At 36.4% G+C, this 19843-nt stretch overlaps 4 protein-coding genes across 4 annotated transcripts; 2 read left to right on the forward strand and 2 right to left on the reverse strand.

Moving 5' to 3' along the window:
- Positions 1-600: 600 nt before the first annotated feature.
- On the forward strand, positions 601-1695 carry LOC108822193 (cyclin-dependent kinases regulatory subunit 1). Its single transcript, XM_018595218.2, has 3 exons — positions 601-760; positions 841-901; positions 1325-1695. Exons 1-3 carry the CDS (start codon positions 708-710, stop codon positions 1478-1480), a joined length of 270 nt encoding a protein of 89 aa, XP_018450720.1. The 5' UTR covers positions 601-707; the 3' UTR covers positions 1481-1695.
- Positions 1696-2426: 731 nt separating this feature from the next.
- Positions 2427-3059, reverse strand: LOC108822191 (uncharacterized). The gene has a single exon (XM_018595217.2). The coding sequence runs from the start codon at positions 3057-3059 to the stop codon at positions 2427-2429; it is 633 nt and encodes a 210-aa protein (XP_018450719.1).
- A 1019-nt stretch (positions 3060-4078) lies between these two features.
- On the reverse strand, positions 4079-6347 carry LOC108822631 (D-3-phosphoglycerate dehydrogenase 1, chloroplastic-like). Its single transcript, XM_018595760.2, has 3 exons — positions 5715-6347; positions 4950-5533; positions 4079-4879 (listed from the first exon to the last, which is right to left on the reverse strand). The coding sequence occupies exons 1-3, from the start codon at positions 6280-6282 to the stop codon at positions 4208-4210; spliced, it is 1824 nt and encodes a 607-aa protein (XP_018451262.1). The 5' UTR covers positions 6283-6347; the 3' UTR covers positions 4079-4207.
- Positions 6348-16169: 9822 nt separating this feature from the next.
- Positions 16170-17167, forward strand: LOC108821659 (hyphally regulated cell wall protein 1). Its single transcript, XM_018594654.2, has one exon. It carries the CDS (start codon positions 16227-16229, stop codon positions 17031-17033), a length of 807 nt encoding a protein of 268 aa, XP_018450156.1. The 5' UTR covers positions 16170-16226; the 3' UTR covers positions 17034-17167.
- Positions 17168-19843: the final 2676 nt, after the last annotated feature.

A 19843-nucleotide genomic window follows, 5' to 3' on the forward strand; every position in this document is an offset into this window, starting at 1 on the left:
CTTTTTACTATTTGTCGTGGAAAAATATGCGTTTGTATGCTTAAATAATTTCTGCGATGTATTTTATTTTATTCAATAAAAAGAGTTTGAGGAATGCTCTTGTTACAGAAAGCAATTTTGGGCTGGTTTGTGCTATGAGACTGTTGTCAGCATAATGCAAGATGAGAGAAACATAACATGGTTAGAATTTTGAATTTAATTTGGTTGCATGTTTTGTTACATTTATGCTTTCTCTACTTAGTGCTTATGCGATTGCAACAACAAAACTAACTTGAAATGAAACACAAAAATGCCTCTATCCACAGCATGTTTGATTTAGTAAGCAAAAAGTATAAATCGTGATTCGGTTTGAGCAGAACCAAACCAAATCACCCAAATTTCAATACAATTCGGTTCAACCGGAACTTTAAAACGTTTTGTTTTCATCTCAGCCATCGCAAGTGATAGAAAAGAGGGGGGTACGTTCGGATCGTGATTCTTCCCCCTAAAAATTTTCAAAACTCAAAAACGCAAAGATAATAATAATATAAAAACGGTTGGTTAAAAATAAAACCCCTAGATTTCAAGTTTATTACATCGATGCCCCCAATCACTTTTAACTCCCATTTAACACACTCCTCACTTTAGGGTTCTCCAAAAACGATCGATCTATCTGAATCTTCTCATTTCCCCCTTTCTCCGTTTCATAGCTAGCTAGAGTTTTCGAGATGGGTCAGATCCAGTACTCTGACAAATACTTCGACGATACTTTCGAGTACAGGTATAGCTTTCCTTCTTCCTTCAATTTTGATTTTAAATTTTCCAAGAGCCTTGATCTAACAGTGTACTTACGTACTACAGGCACGTCGTGCTTCCTCCTGAAGTCGCTAAGCTTCTCCCGAAGAATCGTCTTCTCTCCGAAGTAAGTTTGCCTCTCATTCATTGTTCTCTGATTGTGATTCAATTAATCGATTTGTCGATCATCGAATCGAAAAGTTTTATTCTCATTCCTTGTTCTCTGATTGTAATTTAATTAATAGCCTTGGATCATCGAATCAAAATCGATTACTCTCCGCTTAGGGATTTTGATTTGAAGTTACTCTAGATTGCTACTGTTTACAATACATAGTGTGTTTTATCTCTTACTCACTAAAAGCATTTTTTGTGTGTGTTTTAATCTGAAGAACTTAGAGATTTTGTCACTTGTTAGGCTATATTAGATGTACAAGTGTTTGGGATGTTTAAGATTCTATACTTGTTACTACTACCTAGTGATGAAGATAATGTAGACGTTCTTGTGTGTACCTATCTGATAGCTCAAATGTTTTGTGGGGTTTTTTTGTAGAATGAGTGGCGTGCGATTGGGGTGCAGCAGAGCCGTGGATGGGTCCATTACGCCATTCATCGTCCAGAGCCACACATCATGTTGTTCAGGAGGACTCTCAATTACCAGCAGCAGCAGCAGCAGGAGAACCAAGCTCAAAACCTGCTCGCTAAGTGAATCTGAGTTGTGCTGCGCTACAAACATTGGTTCTTGTTAGCTATTATGTTTCTTGTAAACATGGGTTTGTGAACCACAACCTCTAATAACTTTGTGTTCATGTTATCTATCCTTGGTTGGAGAAAAACATGCGAGTGAATGAGTGATAATCTGACTACTTTGATGTTATGCATTGTCTTTGTTCATCATGGATTATATCTTCTTCTTTCTGCCTCTTTGTTTTACTTATTTTTCTAACACATTTGCTCTCGTCCATAATCAAATATTGTAGCTAGTTGTTTGAGTTCCATAGTACATTTAACTTTTGACTTATCAGCTGTTCAAGTCCGATTTTCAATATCATACATATGTGGTGTTGAATTGGATACCATCTAACTAATTGTCCAGATTTTATATTGTCGCTACAAGATGAGCTTGTGCCTAACCTTTTATTGGTATTACAACAACAAGGGCCAACTTCAAGTTTCACGATAAGAGGAGAACATCCACAGAAGAAAGAAGCACTCGAGTAATGCCAAAAAAAAAAAGAGAGTAGAAAACGTCACAGAGATTACTACTCTCAACATTACCAAAACTGTCTGAAAAGCCAAAGAAACTTTATTGCCTAAAACCCAACAATGAACAAACGTAAAACACTTCATCAAAAAGTGATTTCTTGATTTTTGCAGGAAAATGTGATTTATCGATTTTTGGAGTGAAAATATAACTTTTTATTTGAAAGGAAAATGTATTTTTAAAATTATAATAAAATAAAAATAATTGATAAATATTAATGGATGCTCATGGGCATATCCATTGAACATGGTCTCTATTGATCTTGGACATTTGCTTGGAAAAATCATAAGCTCATATATATATTAGAATCAAACAAGTTACATGAAAGTGAAAATTGACTAAAAGAAAAACATGAATCTATTATGAGTGACAGTTTGTGATCTCGGCCCATCTATTTCTTTGGGGTATGTTTCTTTGCTCGGGGATTGTGGATATCATCACGACAAGTTGGACATGACGCCTTGCGGCGCAACCAAGCGAGAATACAATCTCTATGAAAACTGTGGCCGCACTGCAACTTGGTGATGATGTTGCTTTGGTCACCAAACTCTTGTAGACAGATGGCACAGTCGAGTTCTGCTGTTGGTATCCTTTGGCAATCATTCAACTGAAGAAAGTTATGGAAATATATTTCTTTGACTGCTTCAACTTGAGCTTCAACCAAAAAACCACTCTCTAGTGTTTTGCCTAGTTCAAGGGCTTCTTTGCAGATATGAGGAAGGATGAGCAGCTGAATCCAGTTGTCTATGAATGTGTTAGACAAGGCGTTAGCCACATATGCGCTGCAGATTTCTTCTCCACCAAGAAGAAAAGAAGATGGGATCTCGAATACGATTGGAGATGATGAAGAAGGTGGGGTTATTTGTCCTACCAGTTTTTCACTACGACAGCCACTAAACCGCGCAAAATACCTTTCAACTTGCCGGATCTGTATCGAGAATGATACTGAAATCTTTGAATCGACGACGGAACGAGTCTTGGAGTCGTAGTTCAGAATCCTTTGTGTTGAGAAGCTTTCAACCATCCTTGATTTCTTTACCACAAAATCAAAAAATCCTTTCTTTACCAATAAGACTCTATTTGCTTTTCTTTTGGAATTGTGTGTTCTCTACTGAATGATTTGTTTGATATTTATAGAGAAGTCAGGTTAGAAAAAAAGGAAAGAAAAATGAGGAAAAAAAGAAAGAGCAGGTTAGAGAAAAAAGGAAAAAAAAAGTATAAAAAAAAGGAAAGAAGGTTTGATCGTAAGCTTTAACTTTAACGCTACTACCCCTGTGACGCGCGTGTGAATCAGTGAAAAAAACAAAGGGCATACAACTAGTTACTTGTTACTTGTTGCTACTACCTAGTGATGAAGATACAATGTATACATTCGTGTTCTGTGGGGTTTTTGTAGAATGAGTGGCGTGTGCAGCAGAGCCGTGGATGGGTCCATTACGCGATCCATCGTCCAGAGCCTCACATCATGCTGTTCAGGAGGACTCTCAATTACCAGCGGCAGCCGCAGGAGAACCAAGCTCAAAACAAATCTGAATTGTTTGCTACAAACATTGGCTGTTGTTGCTTATTATGTTTCTTGTAAACAAGGGTTTGTGAACCACAACCTCTATAATAACTTTGTGTTCATGTTATCAACTTATCATCCTTGGTTGGCGAAAAACATGCGAGTGAATGAGTGATAAACTGACTACTTTGATGTTATGCATTGTCTTGGTTCATCATGGATTATTATATCGTGTTTCTCTTCTTCTTTCTGCCTCTTTGTTTTACTTGTTTTTCTAACACATTTGCTCTCGACCATATTCAATATTGTAGTTAGTTGTTTAGTTCCATAGTACATTTAACTTTTGACTTATCAGCTGTTCAAATCCGATTTTCATTTGATGTTGAGTTGGATAGTAACTATTGTCCAGATTTTATACTGTCACTACAAGACGAGCTTGTGCCTAATCTTTTGTTGGTATTACAACAAGGGCTAACTTCAAGTTTCAGATAGTGTTTGCAAGAGGAGAACATGATCTAGAGAATAAAGAAGCACTCGAGTAATGCCAAAAGAAACTTTATTGCCTAAAACCCAGTAAAGGTAAAACACTTCATCAAATCCTCCCTCCCTCCCTCACATTCAAGATTCAAGGTTCAAAAATCAACAACAACAACAACAATGCAGCAAACTTAGAGCTTGAGGAAAACAAACTCCTCGACCGCTGGGATCTCTCCAATCTTCTTAAGCGTCTCCTTGCTTGGCTGATCATCTACACCAATCGCCATGATCGCTTGCTTCCTCGGCGCAATCCTCCCAACGCTCATGAAGTTAACATTCACATTAGACTCTCCAAGAATGCTACCCACCGTCCCAATCATACCCGGCTGATCAACCTGCCTGCACAGTATGATACTACCTTCAAGAGTCACATCCACTTCAAAAGACCCAACCTTTGTCAAATGCGGGATTCCATCTTTAACCCTTCCTTCCACTTTCACCTCTCCTGACTCAGACAAGGAACTAGCGAACTTGGACTCCACGTTGCCTAGCTGAACAGTTATGGTCTCCAAGGGGTTCTCTGGCGACCCGTCCAAGAGCACACGCTCCTCCGAGAGTCTGAGACCTCTCTGCTTGGCTGTGAAGTCAGCGTTGACCAAGTTGACGTATACGTCGGAGATCGGCTCGATGATTCCCTTGGTGATCATGGCTCGGAGCAGTCTTGTGTCGAGATCATCAGTGGCTCTTGCTGAGGTGTATGAGACTTTCACGTTCTTCACGCCGCTTCCTCCAGCCACGAGCTGCACCGCTAGTCTCCCTAGCTTCTCGGCTAGTATCACATATGGTTTCAGCTCAGTCAGAACCTGCAGACAGAACATGATGTAAGCTTGAGCAAATAAAAAAAAAACATTCAAACACAAATCCAATGCTCACCTCAGCAGAAACCATAGGAGCATTGACAGCAGTAGCAGCAAGCTCTCCATTCAAAGCTCCAACAACAGCTTCAGCAATCTCAATAGCAACTCCTTCCTGAGCCTCCATTGTGCTGGCTCCAAGATGAGGTGTCACAGTAACCCTCTCATGCTGCACCAGAGGACTGTCTTTAGCCGGCGGCTCTTTAGTGAAAACATCAAGCGCAGCCTGGGCAACAATCCCAGCATCCAATGCCCTCACCAACGCGTCTTCGTCTATCACACCTCCACGAGCAACGTTCACAATACGAACTCCCTTCTTCATCTTAGCGAACGTCTCGTCGTTGAGTATCTTGTTCGTCGCAGGGGTAAGAGGCATGTGGAGCGAAATGAAATCCGCAGTAGCCAAGGCTTCGTCGAAGCTCACCAGCTCAACACCAATGGCGTGCGCACGGTCTGCTGGTGCGTAGGGGTCATGAGCAATCACACGCATGCCGAGACCTTTAGCACGACGAGCAACCTCGGTCCCGACTTTCCCGAATCCCATCACCGCAAGAGTCTTGCCAACGAGTGAAACACCCACATACTTGTTCCTCTTCCACTCTCCTACATCATTACATCAAAACCAAGATTACACATACAAGACTCCAACTTTCATCAACAAGATTTAGCAAAATACAATACTTTTAAGTTCATACGTATTCAAAGTATGAAACTTTATGTTCAAATGTATATAAAGTATGAAACTTTATGTTCAAATATATATAAAGTATGAAACTTTACTAACCAGCCTTAACAGAGGCATCAGACTGAGCGACGTTTCTGGCCATAGAGGCCAAAAGAGCGATCCCGTGCTCAGCGGCGGCGATCGTGTTCGCCGTGGGCGCGTTAACGACCAAACAGCCAAACTCAGTCGCAGCGCTCAGATCCACGTTGTCAATCCCAACACCAGCGCGTCCAACAACCTTGAGACGTCCACGAGAAGACTCGAAGACCTCACGGCCAACCTTGGTCCCGCTCCTCACGATCAGCGCATCGCAGAGGGAGATCTTGGTGTTGAGCTCCTCGGGGGTCATGTTGTAAGAGCAGTCGACATTCGCGAACCCTTCCAAGAGCTTCACGCCGGCCTCGCCGAGCTTCTCCGCGACGAGAATCGTGGGTTTGGAGGATCCGTCTCCGGCGGTGCAGGAGACGAGGATGAGGCGGCGGCGAGGGGTGGTGAGGGTGCGAGATGGGAAAGGGAGGAGGGAGATGGTGGCGGGTGGGAGAGGGGATCTGGAGGAGGAGAGGGATAGGGTCTTGAGGGGGTTGGTGGCGGCGACGGAGATCGTGGAGGATGCGGCGGCGGCTGACATTGTTAACCGCTTTGGGGAGTGATGCGTAGAGAGAGAGCAGTTTGTGAGAGATCTGAAGGGTTATGGTGGCGGTGTTGAGGGGTTTTATAGTCGGTTTAAGGGGTTGGTGTGATGTGATAGTGTAGGGGAAGGCGATTGATTCTCACGCGCCTTATAAGCGACTGAGCGGAAGCATGCAACAACAACAGCTTTTTCTCCGACCAAAGACAGATTAGTGAAAAGTGTTACCTGAATCTTTTGGGGAATACTGTGAAAATTGACTGCAGATAATGTGTCATTTAGCCAAAAGCAAGCACGATTAAAAAATATTTTAAATTAAATATCACTAAAATATATATTAAATTTAATTTAAGTTACTATATATTAAAACAATAAAATGTAATTATTTATACGGTTTTATGGTTAAATTTTGTTTTTTTGAAAAAATTATAATAATTTTAATAAGTAAAACAAATAGATATAGTGAAAAACAAAGAATTTATTTTAGAAAATCATAAAACATAAGACTATTTAATCCTTCATCCGTTTCAATAAGATCCATGTTTTAGAACAAAAATTTGTTTCAAAAGATGTATTTTTATGTTTTAATGTATTTTTTGTCAATTAATAATAAAAAGTTGAAGTTTTCAAAAAACATTAATTACATTTTTTGAAATTTTATTGGTTTAAAAATATAGGAAACATAAAAATACTAAAAACAATAACTATGTTTTAATATGTTTTCTTAATAAGTGTGAAAATTCTATCTATACTATTATTTGTTAAGTGATTTTTCGCAATGTACCTCTAACGTAAAAGTTGAAGTGGTTAATATCGATACTAATTTTAATGAATTTGTATATATAATTAAAACGAATTTATATTAATCAATTTTTTTAAATAAGATAATTCTTATATATTGTGTTGTTATTTTAAAATAATTATTTCTGATATAAAAGTTAAAAAATAAGATATATAATAATTTATCTATGTCTACACTATTATTTGTGAATTTATTATATAGTTAAAAATGGATTTATATTAATAATATTAATTATTTTTAAAATAGAATAATAATTTATCTTTTACGATAAATTTTTTTGAACAATCAAAATCACTTGTTGTGATATTTTTTAAAAAATTGGTAGAAGTTTCAAATTATATATGCTATTATTCACAAAATAATTTATTTCCTCTCATGTTTAAATTTAGAGCGTTGAAAATCTTTATTATTTTAATAAATAATTAGATTATATTTGTTGATATATAATTACTCATAAATTGAAAATAAATTTTATTATGTTGGTATTCATCGTTATCTAAAAGATTTTATATTATATTATCTAAAAATATTTTACATCATATATTTTAAAAATAAATATAATTTATGTATATATGAATAATTTAAGTTTATTTACGTAACAAAATATATTTTATTAAAATAAAAAAATATTGAGTATAAAAATTAATATTTAGTTAATTATTAAATATTTCAAAACCATGAGAATAATTTTATTCTAAGATTTTGAATTTACAGTATATTTATTTATAATTTTTTAAACTATTAAACCCGCAAGTGTAGACAAAACACTTTATAATATGTATTATTTTGAAACAGAGAAAGTATTTATAACGTGTTTCTGTTTAAAATATATAGAAAGTGATGCTTACTCAATGTATGTGTTCTAAAATGGTATTTCTAATTATTATATTATATAGATGAGTGCTACTTTTCCATATAATTTTTAATAATATTTGAAGAAAAAAGTAATAAGTTAAATATAATTTTAGTTAAATTAAGATAAATAGTAAAACTATAAACAACAAATAATGATGGTCTCGCGCGTGGGTTCACTTTCAGCCCTCAGGGTTGGGGTGGATTTTTGTAGTTTCCAAATGTTTCGGCGAATAGAGTTGTGCATCTATTAAAGGAAAAGCAGCCTTTACAAATAAAAATTAGCAACTTCGAGAAAAAGAATAAAATAGTCATTTATCACACACATCTTAAAGCATCGAAGATTTTGGAATTGCAAAGTTAGATCTTGAAGCCTTAACGTGGTGGGGCAGATCAATGCTGCAATTTTAAAATACTGTATCCTTTTCAATACTTTTAAGTTTTAACATTTAAGCAAAGAAGACCGGTCGAAAAGAAGGCAAGGAGAGAGAGTAAACTTCTGACTTCTCTCTAAAACACAAACCGCCGTGATAACTGCTTCCGGCCGGTGGATTCGGTTCTCGCCGCCGTCGGTCCGGCCCCTGTTCTCAATCGTCGTTTAAGTTTTTTAGGTTTATGATTTTAGTTTATGATTTGGTTTCGTTTTGGCTTTAGTTATATGTTTTTCTCGACGGCGCCTCGTTCTCGGTGGTGGTTGTACTCTAAGCTTCCGGCTACGCACCTTCTCCTCCGGTGGTGGTCCGGCTTTGACTCCGGGAAGAGATGGTTTTGTTACCATAGGCTTCGCCGGCTTAGTGATTCCAGGAGGAGAGGCTTTCCGGTTTCGATGTGTTACTTTGGTGGTGGTTCGACGGCTTGACGACTGGAGATCTCGGCGACAGACGTTTTGAAGATCTTCGATGTCAGAGATCAAGCGTTGAATGGGTTCGGTGAAGGCTCGGGATTCTTGTGGCCCGTGCTTGGGGGTATGGAGAATCGGAGGAGATTTTGACGCTGTGTCGATTGAATCTCTCCGGTGAAGTTCTTAGGGATGCAAAGCGGTGGTGCAGTTTGGTTTCCGGCGGTTCTGGCGCCGAGTGGTCTTCAGGCGGTGATTGATTTCCGCATGGTGAAGAAGACGTGACGCGTGTCTCCTCGTTTGGTGAAGGTGTCACACGTGTGTCGACGTGTTTCAAGTGACCTTGTAGTTTGGGCTTGGTGCGGTTTGAAGCCCATTACTTATGCTTTCCCGGATCTGGGTTTGGGCTTTGTTTTAGTTTGCTCGGTTTGTGGGTCTGTACTTTAGGCTTCGGCCTATTAATAAAATAAATATTAAGTGGCAAAAAAAAACATTTAAGCAAAGAGTTGCACTAGAGAGAGTTGCACTTTTTTTTTTTTTAACACAAGAGAGTTGCACTTTCACTAATTGAAAAATAGTTGTAGACTTCAAATTTGAATTGAATTGGACTTCCAGTTTAATTTTCAGGGAAAGTAATATTAGCATATAATAAAATAACTTCATTGAGTAGTCAAGCTATACAGATACTAGGTGTTAACTTGTAGGGAAGACTTGAAAGTATATATTGGTGGCTGTGAGCTGTGACGTAACTACCTAAGTTTAATTTATGACACGTGAAAGATTTGCATTGTGTTTTTGGAACGGCTTAGAGACGCATTGTTTTTGGTAGGTCGACCTGTCTAAAACCCCTTACTAATCGTGCTTTGTACATGAACATTATCAAAACAAAAATGAACGAATAGTTTAATGTAGACAACGTGACAAATGAGAAGTAAACTATTGTGTGCGCTATATAGGTAAAAGAGTTATACATAGTTTGTAATTCACCACCATCACGTAACATCATGCCTCCTTCTGGGTGGGGAGTGTAGACAAACATTAACAGTGTTTTCCATCTCACTTTTGCAAGATCATGAGGAAAGACAAAATACCCTATCTGCAAATATATCTTAACATCTCTATCATCTATGGTCCTATGTTAGGACTCTTATTTATCAATTATCTTAGACATCAACAATTTAAACTCTATCTTAACTTAGTTAACTTTTAACCGAACTAACTAGTTACTCTTGTTCTAGTTACACAAACCAACCTTGTCCATGACTGCTAATTGTGGACCCACGTTGGTTTTGCTTCTTCTTCATGCAAGGCCATAACACAGCGAACATGTATGTCTTCTGAGAGAACCTCCAAAGGTTGAACTGGCGGCTCTGTGACTAGCTCATGAACATTTTTTGTCTTCCCAGCAACTTCTATGTACGACCTTGCCAATGAAACGCCATATATACGGCTAAAACCTTCTGCAGCCTGGAATGGAGTGTGTGGCTGCAACATAGGTAACTCTGTCCTTGACCTGTTTTCTAGCACCACTAGAACCATATAGACAATCGCACATTTTCTGTAGAAGTCATTCAGTATCATTTGGAATGAAACTCCTCTTCCCACAGCTGTTTCTAAGTGTGTCAACATCCTTGGTGAAACCTGTATAAATTTAATCTTATATATTTGCAGGCTTCATACTCTGAGGTTCTGAGCAATAAATCTTCTTTAACGCCTTGTCCTAAGAACCTCAAATCCTTAATAGTTACCCAAAGAAGTAAATCTCAATTATACATGATTACAGGGCTGCAAACTCGTCCACATAAGATATGCTTTATGAGCTGAATAGATTGAGGTGAGCCACTTGCATCCAGCTTGAAACTCTACAAATGGTTTCAGCTCCGCGGTTCCTCCCAGCTCAGCCAACTTTTTCTATATCGAAAAGAGTTCCATCAACTGGAGTATTGAGGTTTCACGTGAATGTAGTTGCTTGGTTTGTTGATTCTTTCAGTTATTTTAAACCCTGCAAGTGTAAAGAAACTCTTCTTAGTTCATTGTTCAATATTGGAAATAAAGAAAAGACAGTTCTTACTTGAGGTTGCTTGGTATACTAATGGGTGTCTGCATGTGATGATATCTTAAAAACTCTTGGATGGTCTAAGTGTAGGTCTCTACCTAACCGACTGGTTGAACTCGGGTTTATGCGTGGCAGCGACAACCATTTGGTTCTCGTTGACATTAGAGAATTGGTAAGTACTCTATTGATTGTCACATGGAATGGTCTCTTCTCTCAAACCATGTATCAATCGATGTTCTTTTTGCCATAGTTAGGGCATGGAAGGGTTGATGGCATCTATTACACTCAACAATAGATGTTACATTCTGGTCCAGCAAGGTTTCTTCAAAGAGAGAATACGCGCGAGCTGGGTAGCTTAGTAAGCTTGAGACAAATTTTTTTTTTTAATAAAGGTATGAATGAACCTCAGGTTCTTGTACCGGTATGAAGTAACAATGGTGGGAAGCGGCTGATGAGCAGGAGCGGAGGAGCTGCTCGGTACAAGGAGAATGAGGCATTGGTACAAGTGGTGGCACTTTATATACAAACACACGATGGATGATCTGGAGCTGTACTGTACATACACACAAAGAGATAGCCCTGGTGTTTCTCCTTATTCAACTAATTGATGAATATGGTCCAAATTGATATAACCGCTCTGGAACTGTTCTTTTATCTTTTTTTTTTTAGAAAATCTGGAGAGAACATTTTCTTGATTATCTCTAAATCCCATATATAATAAGACGAAATCGTTGACAAAAAAATATAAGACGAAATCCATTTCATCAAGAAGTCAGATTTTTATAGAATATCCACATAGAATATAAGACGAAATCCTTTTACAGACGCGACGCAGAAAAGACTAGAAGGAAATGTAAAGACGAAATTGACGTTCAATCGGCGAAGTTGACCTTTTATTGACTGACGCGACGCCGAAACGCTTTAGAACACTCTGAACACTAGAACGAAATGAAAAAAGACGAAATTGACCTTGAAAAGGCTTAGAGGACTGGTGCGAGGAGGAGATCTAGAGGTTGGTGATGTTGCCGTCAGAGGCCATTACTAGACGCTGAGTGTCACCGCAACCGCACCTGAGAGTGTAAACCTTGACTCCATCTTCATTCAACTCCCAGCTGAGTTCCGCCATCTTATTCTTCTTCGGCACCACCGTCGGAAGGAGAGACGATTTGGATCCCGATTCGGCAGCAGCGATCGGCGGCGGCGGCGGCGAGTTAACAGACGGAGAGGACGCGGAGTAAGAGCAATCCGTAGGTAAGAGAACAGCTAGCGTCGTCGTCGTCATCTTCTCGGGAGTGATGTAGTAGTCTTCGTCCTTTTTGGATCCAGCTGGAGAGGTATCGATCTCCATCTTCTTCAAGGAGGCGGAAGAGGCTTTCTCCATCTCTCTCTCTATTTTCTTATTTTTTTTTTTAAATCTTAGTAGAAAGAAATAAAGAAAGGAGAGTAGAGATGTCTATTTATAATGAAGTTCGAAAGAGGTTTGTTACCTTTTTTTTTTTTTTATTGTTGTCTAATTAGTAGTAACTAAATCATCCTTTTTTTTTGTTGATTAATGGATGCGAAAAAGGCAGCTTCTCCCTAAAGCTTTTGTATATCAAAAACAGAGCGTTCTCTCTCTCTATATATCTAATATTTTCTTGCAATAAGGGCGCTTATTGGTCATAATAATCATTGCAGACCTTAATGTGTGGTCTACTCGGAGTCCTTCTATCAAATGGTGTCATTCCTCAATCTCCTACGCATACCAACTCTTTAAGTATCAGGTAACATCATCACTCACCTCAATCTTATTTTAACCTGAGTGTTGTGATCAACGCTCCTCTCTCTATGCAGTTACTTCGTAATAACAGACTGGTTGCAACAGCAAGAAGCAACTCTACAACAATATGCAAGAAGCATATCATCACATGCAGACACCATTAGTATACCAAGCAACCTCAAGTAAGAAGAACTTTGTCTTTTCTTTATTTCCAATATTGAACAATGAACTAAGAAGAGTTTCTTTACACTTGCTGGGTTTAAAAGAACTGAAAGAATCAACAAAACCAAGCAACTACATTCACGGGAAACCTCAATGCTCCAGTTGATGAAACTCTATTCGATATAGAGAAAGTTGGTTGAGCTGGGGGGAACCGCGGAGCTGAAACCATCTGTAAAGCAGATTTCTAGACATCTTTCTCAAGCTGGATGGGAGTGGCTCATCTCAATCATTCAGCTCATAAAGCATATCTTATGTGGAAGAGTTTGCAGCCAGTGATCATGTACTATTAAGGATTTGAGGTTCTCAGGACATGGCGTTAAAGAAGATTGATTGCTCAGAGTATAAAGCCTTTGGAGGTTCTGTCAGAAGACTTACTTGTTCGCTGTGTTATGGCCTTACATGAAGAAGAAGCAAAACCAACGTGGATCCACAAGAAGTCAAGGACATGGTTGGTTTGTGTAACTAGAACAAGATTAACTAGTTAGTTTGGTTAAAAGTTAACCAAGTTAAGTTGTTAAGACAGAGTTGTCGATGTCTAAGATAACTGATAAATAAGAGTCCTAATATTGGATCATAGATGATAGAGATGTTAAGACAGAAACGTGTTTCGCCAACATGGTGGTGCTTCTTGTCCATACCTTTGGCATAATAGTTTCTCACTGCGTTGTACAGTTAAAAATCTTACATATACAAATAATTAGAGTAATATATTTTGGCATAATAGTTTCTCACTCGAAGTATGGAATGGAGTATGATGGCAACATAAGTAACTCTGTCCTTGACATGTTCTAGCACCACCAGAACCATATAAACAAGCGCACATTTTCTGTAGAAGAAGTCTTTCAGTATCATTTGGAATGAAACTCCTCTTCCAACAGCTGTTTCTAAATGTCAACGTCCTTGGTGAAACCTGTATAATCTTTAAGATGATCTGACAACTCATCAGCAGCATCTACTGATTCGTTGTGGCGTGTCTAATGTTAGGTTCCAAGGGGAGGACATGTACCAGATTTTTTTTTGTGTTCTGCATCAGTCCCAGTTTTGTTGAGTTTGCATTGGGAGAAATCGTTTCTTTCTCTGGAACTGAATCAGCTTGCTTCAAACTCTCAACGCTTCTGTAACTAACTTGACCAGATTGAAAAAAGTCATTTTGGACACTGAGATTAAGTTGTCATGTAATATTCAGTGGCCGCTCATCTTATGCCTTGAAAGTATCTGATCTTTGATAGGATCTGCACACCAAAAGAAAGCAGTTTTAGATCTGTTAGATGGCTCTGGTTTTCTAATAGTTTTTTTTAGCACACTTTCGGCGTTAAAAAAAGTTACTTAATCTTTTAGAGATCGGCCTTAGAGAATGACATCCATCTCATTATTTCACTACCTGTTTTCTGTGTTGTGTACTATATGTTTTCATTCAGGAAACGTTTTTTCATCTATGGAGAGAACATTAGATGACTCTTGTTTAATTGGAAGAAAGCGAGGATATACCTCCAAAGATGCTTTCACTAATTCATTTCATGCTACTGAAGAAACTTTTTATGAATCAAAACTTCTGAATGTAAAGCGACAAAAAGAAGAGTTAAGCCAAGTCAATTGTTCCTCCTACAAAGATTTAAGATTTAGATTCAAATCTTACATAAAAGGATACATTTTTTTCTTTTATAAAAGGATACATATCAAATTTTACTATATTAGATAAAGAAAAAAGAGAAGCGATACATATCAGAAACATGAAAGGGAAAATGATGGGGCCGGAGGGTTATTGAATGTGAAATTTGAATCGATTTGATTTTTAATGGTTTTTTATATGATTATAGGAGAATTAGAGAATTTGGAGTGATTTTTGTTAAAACATTCAAGAATCTCATCTGAAACAATGAAGATTTAGATTTTTATTTTTATAACTAAAGAACTCATCTCAAACCCTCTAAAACATTTAAAGGTTCTAGACTAGAGGTTATTGAATGTGAAATTTGACGTGATTTGATTTTGATGATTTTTTAAATGATTACAGAGGAATTAGAGAATCTGGAGTGATTTCTGTTAAAACACTCTATAATCTTATCGAAAACAATGAGATTTGAATTTTTATTTTTATAACTAATAAACTCTTTTGAAACACTTAAAGTACTCTAAAATCTTCAACTTATTTTTTTTTTTCCAATAACAGTGGATTTCAAAGTGTTTTATGAAATGACAAGTTCAATAACATTAGATTTTAAAATGTTTTTTTAAAAACTTCATGTTTAAATAATAGTGAATTTGTCATTTTAATACAAATCACTTCAAACTCCTAGATGAATACATCCTCTAAATGATTCAGAAACCTAAATCATGCCTTTGAGTTTTTGGCCATATGTGTGATATCGGCCGAAAATAATCTAATTTAAGTAAATTTTTTTGGTCAAGGATTGTGGATATCATTACAACAAGTAGGACATGAAGGCTTTCGGCCCAGCCACATGTGAATACAATCTCTGTGAAAACCATGGTTGCAGCTACGCAACTAGGTGATGAACCCCAACCAAAATCTTGTAGACAAATTGGACAATCTAGTTCTGTTGATATTCTTCAACCTTCATAGTCGTAATCATTCCAGTCAATACAATTATTGATATATGTTTCTTTGATTGCTTTAACTTGAGCTTCAACCATGAAACCACTTCTTTTGCCCTCCTCTGTAATGGCGTCTTTGAAGATTTGAGGAAGGATGAACGGTTAATCCAGGTGGCTATGATTGTTTTAGACAAGGCGTAATTGATATAACCTCTACAAATTTCTTCACCAACAAGGATCAACGGTTGAATCCATGTGGCTATGATTGTCATAGGTCGAGCTTACGCACATCAGTCTTTTCTAGAAATTTTACACTTCAAATCATGAGGATTGAGCTTGCATTTTTTATTTTGCAGAATTAGTACAGAACAACGATGAATTGTTAATAATACTCTATGATATTATACTAGAAGTCAGTTTTTTATACATGTCGAACTTACCTTAAATTTCCCAATGTTTTTATTTTGTTTTTATTTTGATTACTTCAATGAGTTGAAAATATAATAAATATTTAAATATAAAGAACATCTTGAGATACATGTCGAGAGATAATGTTTCTGTCTTAACATCTATATTATTTCCTTCATGATCTGATTTTGGAGACAACACAATCAAAATTGTATCTGCTATGAGGATTATAAAACGGAAAAAAGGAGATTCTTTTCATGATTAATTTTGGAGATTAAGATATTAAAGTTAATATTTTCCTTTTCTATGGAACCGACTCTCAGTGGCTAGGGATCATCCTAGTCTATAAATAAAGAACTTCTCAGCACTCAATATCTCACAAAAGCAAATAACAAGAAAGAAAATAAAGAACAAAAGAAAGCGCAATCTATTTTTAATCAAAGAAGAAGCTATGGGTCTCTCTAAGGCACGCAAGCTACTCTTAGTACTCGTGATCACTGCTTACTTCTTTTCTGGTACTGCTCATGCATGGAGCTGGAGCTGGGGTTCTGGCCAATCCGGTTCGAGCTGGGGATGGGGTTGGGGCTCCGATGACAACTCTGGCTCGAGTTCAGGTAGTTCAAACTCGAACTCGGGTTCAGGTGGTGGTTCAAGCTGGGGTTGGGGATGGAGCTCGAACGGAACAGATACAAACTGGAGTTGGGGAAGCAGCTCTGGCTCAAGCGGCACCGGGTCTACACATAAAAGCCACCACAACCACGCGGCCCCATCAAACCACTCGAGCGGCTCTGGCTCTACACACAACAATCACAGCTCGGGCTCAAACCACACCAGCGGTAGTATTATTGGCTCTTCACACAACAACCACACGACTCAAGTATCGCCTAGAAGAAAGATTGAGGTTACTGTGTGGAAGAGCGGATTCGACTACAAAGAATGGGCTTCAAAGCATGAGCCGTTCCACACCAACGATGTCCTTGCTTTCAAGTACAACGATAAAAGTGATCAATCCAAGAAGAGACACAACAACAATAACGATGTCTACTTGCTTCCCGACTTGAAGAGCTACAAGAGATGCGATGTGAGTAGAGGCAAGAAGCTAGGGTCGAGAGTAGGCTCATCATTAGGGTTCAAGCTGCTTCTCCGCAAGACTCGTGAGACTTACTATTTAGCTAGTGGGGATCACAACGCCTGCAACCACAACATGAAGTTCTCTGTCTCCCCGATTCCTCGCTCTTCTTCAAACACTAAACCCTAATTCCACTTTACTACATGCTTTCCTTTACCTTAAACTACTTTGTTTCGTTGTTAGATTGTATTTATTTTCCTTTTTCTTTAGTTTTTTGTGCCTCAAATCAACGATGGATTGGGTATGCCAAGATTACAAATTGATTTATTCCATCAATTTAAAAAAAAAAATATCGTTAGGAATGTAGAAAGCCTAACGTTTCCAGAGGTATATAAACTTTTTCGGGAACTTAATATCTAACTCTCGCATGTTAAGCAAATACAAAAAGAAAAGTCGAAATCAAGAGCTTAATCAGTATTTGATGAAATACCAATGAGGCAATGATAAAGGAAGTAACCATCCCCTTATATGAAAACAATAAGAACGAGTTAATGTAAACAAGCATACAATTTACAGCTTCAATTCACACAAAGCACGACATGATCATAACATAACATTTTGATCAAAGCTGAAGGCCAACTACTTTGAAGCTCTTGATTAAAAAACGTTGAAACAAACCAATCTAGTGGGACTTATCCATGAAAAAGTTACTAAACCAAAAGTTATGTAAACCGTCATATCACAAACAGGGCACAACAACCCCAAAATGCATTAAGTTCCGGAAAATATATCAGCATAATTTTTTTTTTAAAGCTAAAAAATTATTCAATATTCCCAAATGGGCATCATTACATTTTACAATCAAAATATGATTGAAATAAAAGACGGTATAACCATCAAATTGATAGCTCTATAAGTCATTGGATACACAACCAAGTTGTGGGCGCAACTCTGGATCCTTCCCTCATCAGCATAAAGTTGATCATGTACAGTTATACTATCAAGAAATTTATCCAACAAATGCACATAACTAAAAGAAGTGAAAATCATATATGTGAATGGAAACCATTTAAGGCCTTTTTATATATAAAACAGAAGATTTTCGTGATTAAAACCCACAGTATAAGGTACACTATATATAGAAGCTGATAATTTCTTCATACAATTGTTTTTTTCTCTGTTGTGCTTGATTTGTTTAGCTTAGTGTTCTTCATTTATTACTCAACCCCTTGATTTTTATGCATGGACTATGCTTCAGCAGCGTTGCTTTTGTTTAATATTTAATATGTTAGGATTTAGTAAGGAAGAATATCTAGCGACGACTAACCTTTGCCTATGATTATTTCAACTAGAATTTATTTATATAGGGCGGTTTATGTCCTTCCCGCAATATTGAAATAAAGAACTGATAAGATAAAGATTTAATAACGCATCACATATCTCTTTTCTGACCAAAACATGATCAACTACAACAGTACGTATATTTAGTCATTCTCCATATAAATATATAATGTGTCACGCATGTGTTTCTTTATCTATTCTATTAATTTTCTAGTATGACCAGTTGATATCAATTGTATCCAACTATATATTCCTTTTATTTAAGAGTTATTTATTATTTCTTTTACGTACCCATGTATAATTTTATCTATAACTTCCATTTGATTCCTCTAATTTCAGGATTCACTTGTGTCAAAGTCCACGGCTTCTTTCATACATCAATAACCGGTCCTCTTTTTGATATCATTCTTTTCTTTTTGATGATCATATTAAACTGTTCATTAAAACAGTCCTAATAATAATACTAATATCAACATAGTCAAAGCAAATTTTACTGTCTATATTAGTCTATTTAAATTCTATACTTTTTTTGAACAATCGTATACTAAATTTAAATTATGATTATGTTACATTGCATATTAGATTATTAATAGGTTTAGATAGATACAAACAGATCAATATAAATGTAACAAGTCTAAGTGGATCCTATTAGATTTTAATATTAAATAGGTTGATTTACTTTATTTTCAATTATATTTGATATATATACTCTGAAAGATTAAACAGATTAATTTAAATACTTAATCATTTTAAGAAATTTTAATATATTAGGACTGTTTTAATACTAATAATTAAAAAATGTTATACACAAACATATAAATTTAAAAAAAAATCCCATATAAGAAAAAATTACAGAAAATGTTACATATTTAAAGAAAACAAAAAAAATTACGAACCAACATTATACCCGCAGGTCAAGATCTAGAAAAATATGATTATCAAGAAACGGGTATACGAGCATATTTAAATTGTTATTTTACCGGGTCAATTTTTAAACTGCTAATTGTTTTCAGTTATCGATACATAAAAAAATACTAACTGCATATAAATTACATATTATCGATGTAACAGTACAGACCCATTATTATGCTGAAGTGGCGGTTACATCGATAATTATAAATATTATAATGTAACCACCATTTTTTCTTCGATATATACTTAAGGTTTCTGTCATCTTTTATTTGGTATCTAATTACATGGCCAATATCTAATTTAAATTCTAAGTATATTTTAAATGTGTGTTTGATATTATTATTAAAGTATTATTTATAAATATATTCTACAGGTTTTAATTTAACCGGCTTTAAATAGGTTATTCAATTAAAAATATTTTAAATGTGATTTTAGTTAAAGTTAGTGAATACCATATTAATACATTTACATATATATATATATATATATATATATATCTTTTTCAAACATTTTTTAAAAAGTGTTGTTTGGTTTACGGTGCAAATTGGTTTGAATATTGATTTTCGGATATAACATTTTAAGAACTGTTTCGAATATATATGCCAGATCTAATAGAGTGTGAGATTTTGAATTTCGGAACAATTCCGAATTGAATTTTTTTGGTACAAATATTTTTGACTAATTATGTTAGGTAACTACTGAAAATATGTAATATATTGCACTTAAAAATAAATTTTAAAAATAAC

The sequence above is a fragment of the Raphanus sativus genome, chromosome 8 (genome assembly GCF_000801105.2).
Source record: "Raphanus sativus cultivar WK10039 chromosome 8, ASM80110v3, whole genome shotgun sequence".
Lineage (NCBI taxonomy): Eukaryota > Viridiplantae > Streptophyta > Magnoliopsida > Brassicales > Brassicaceae > Raphanus > Raphanus sativus.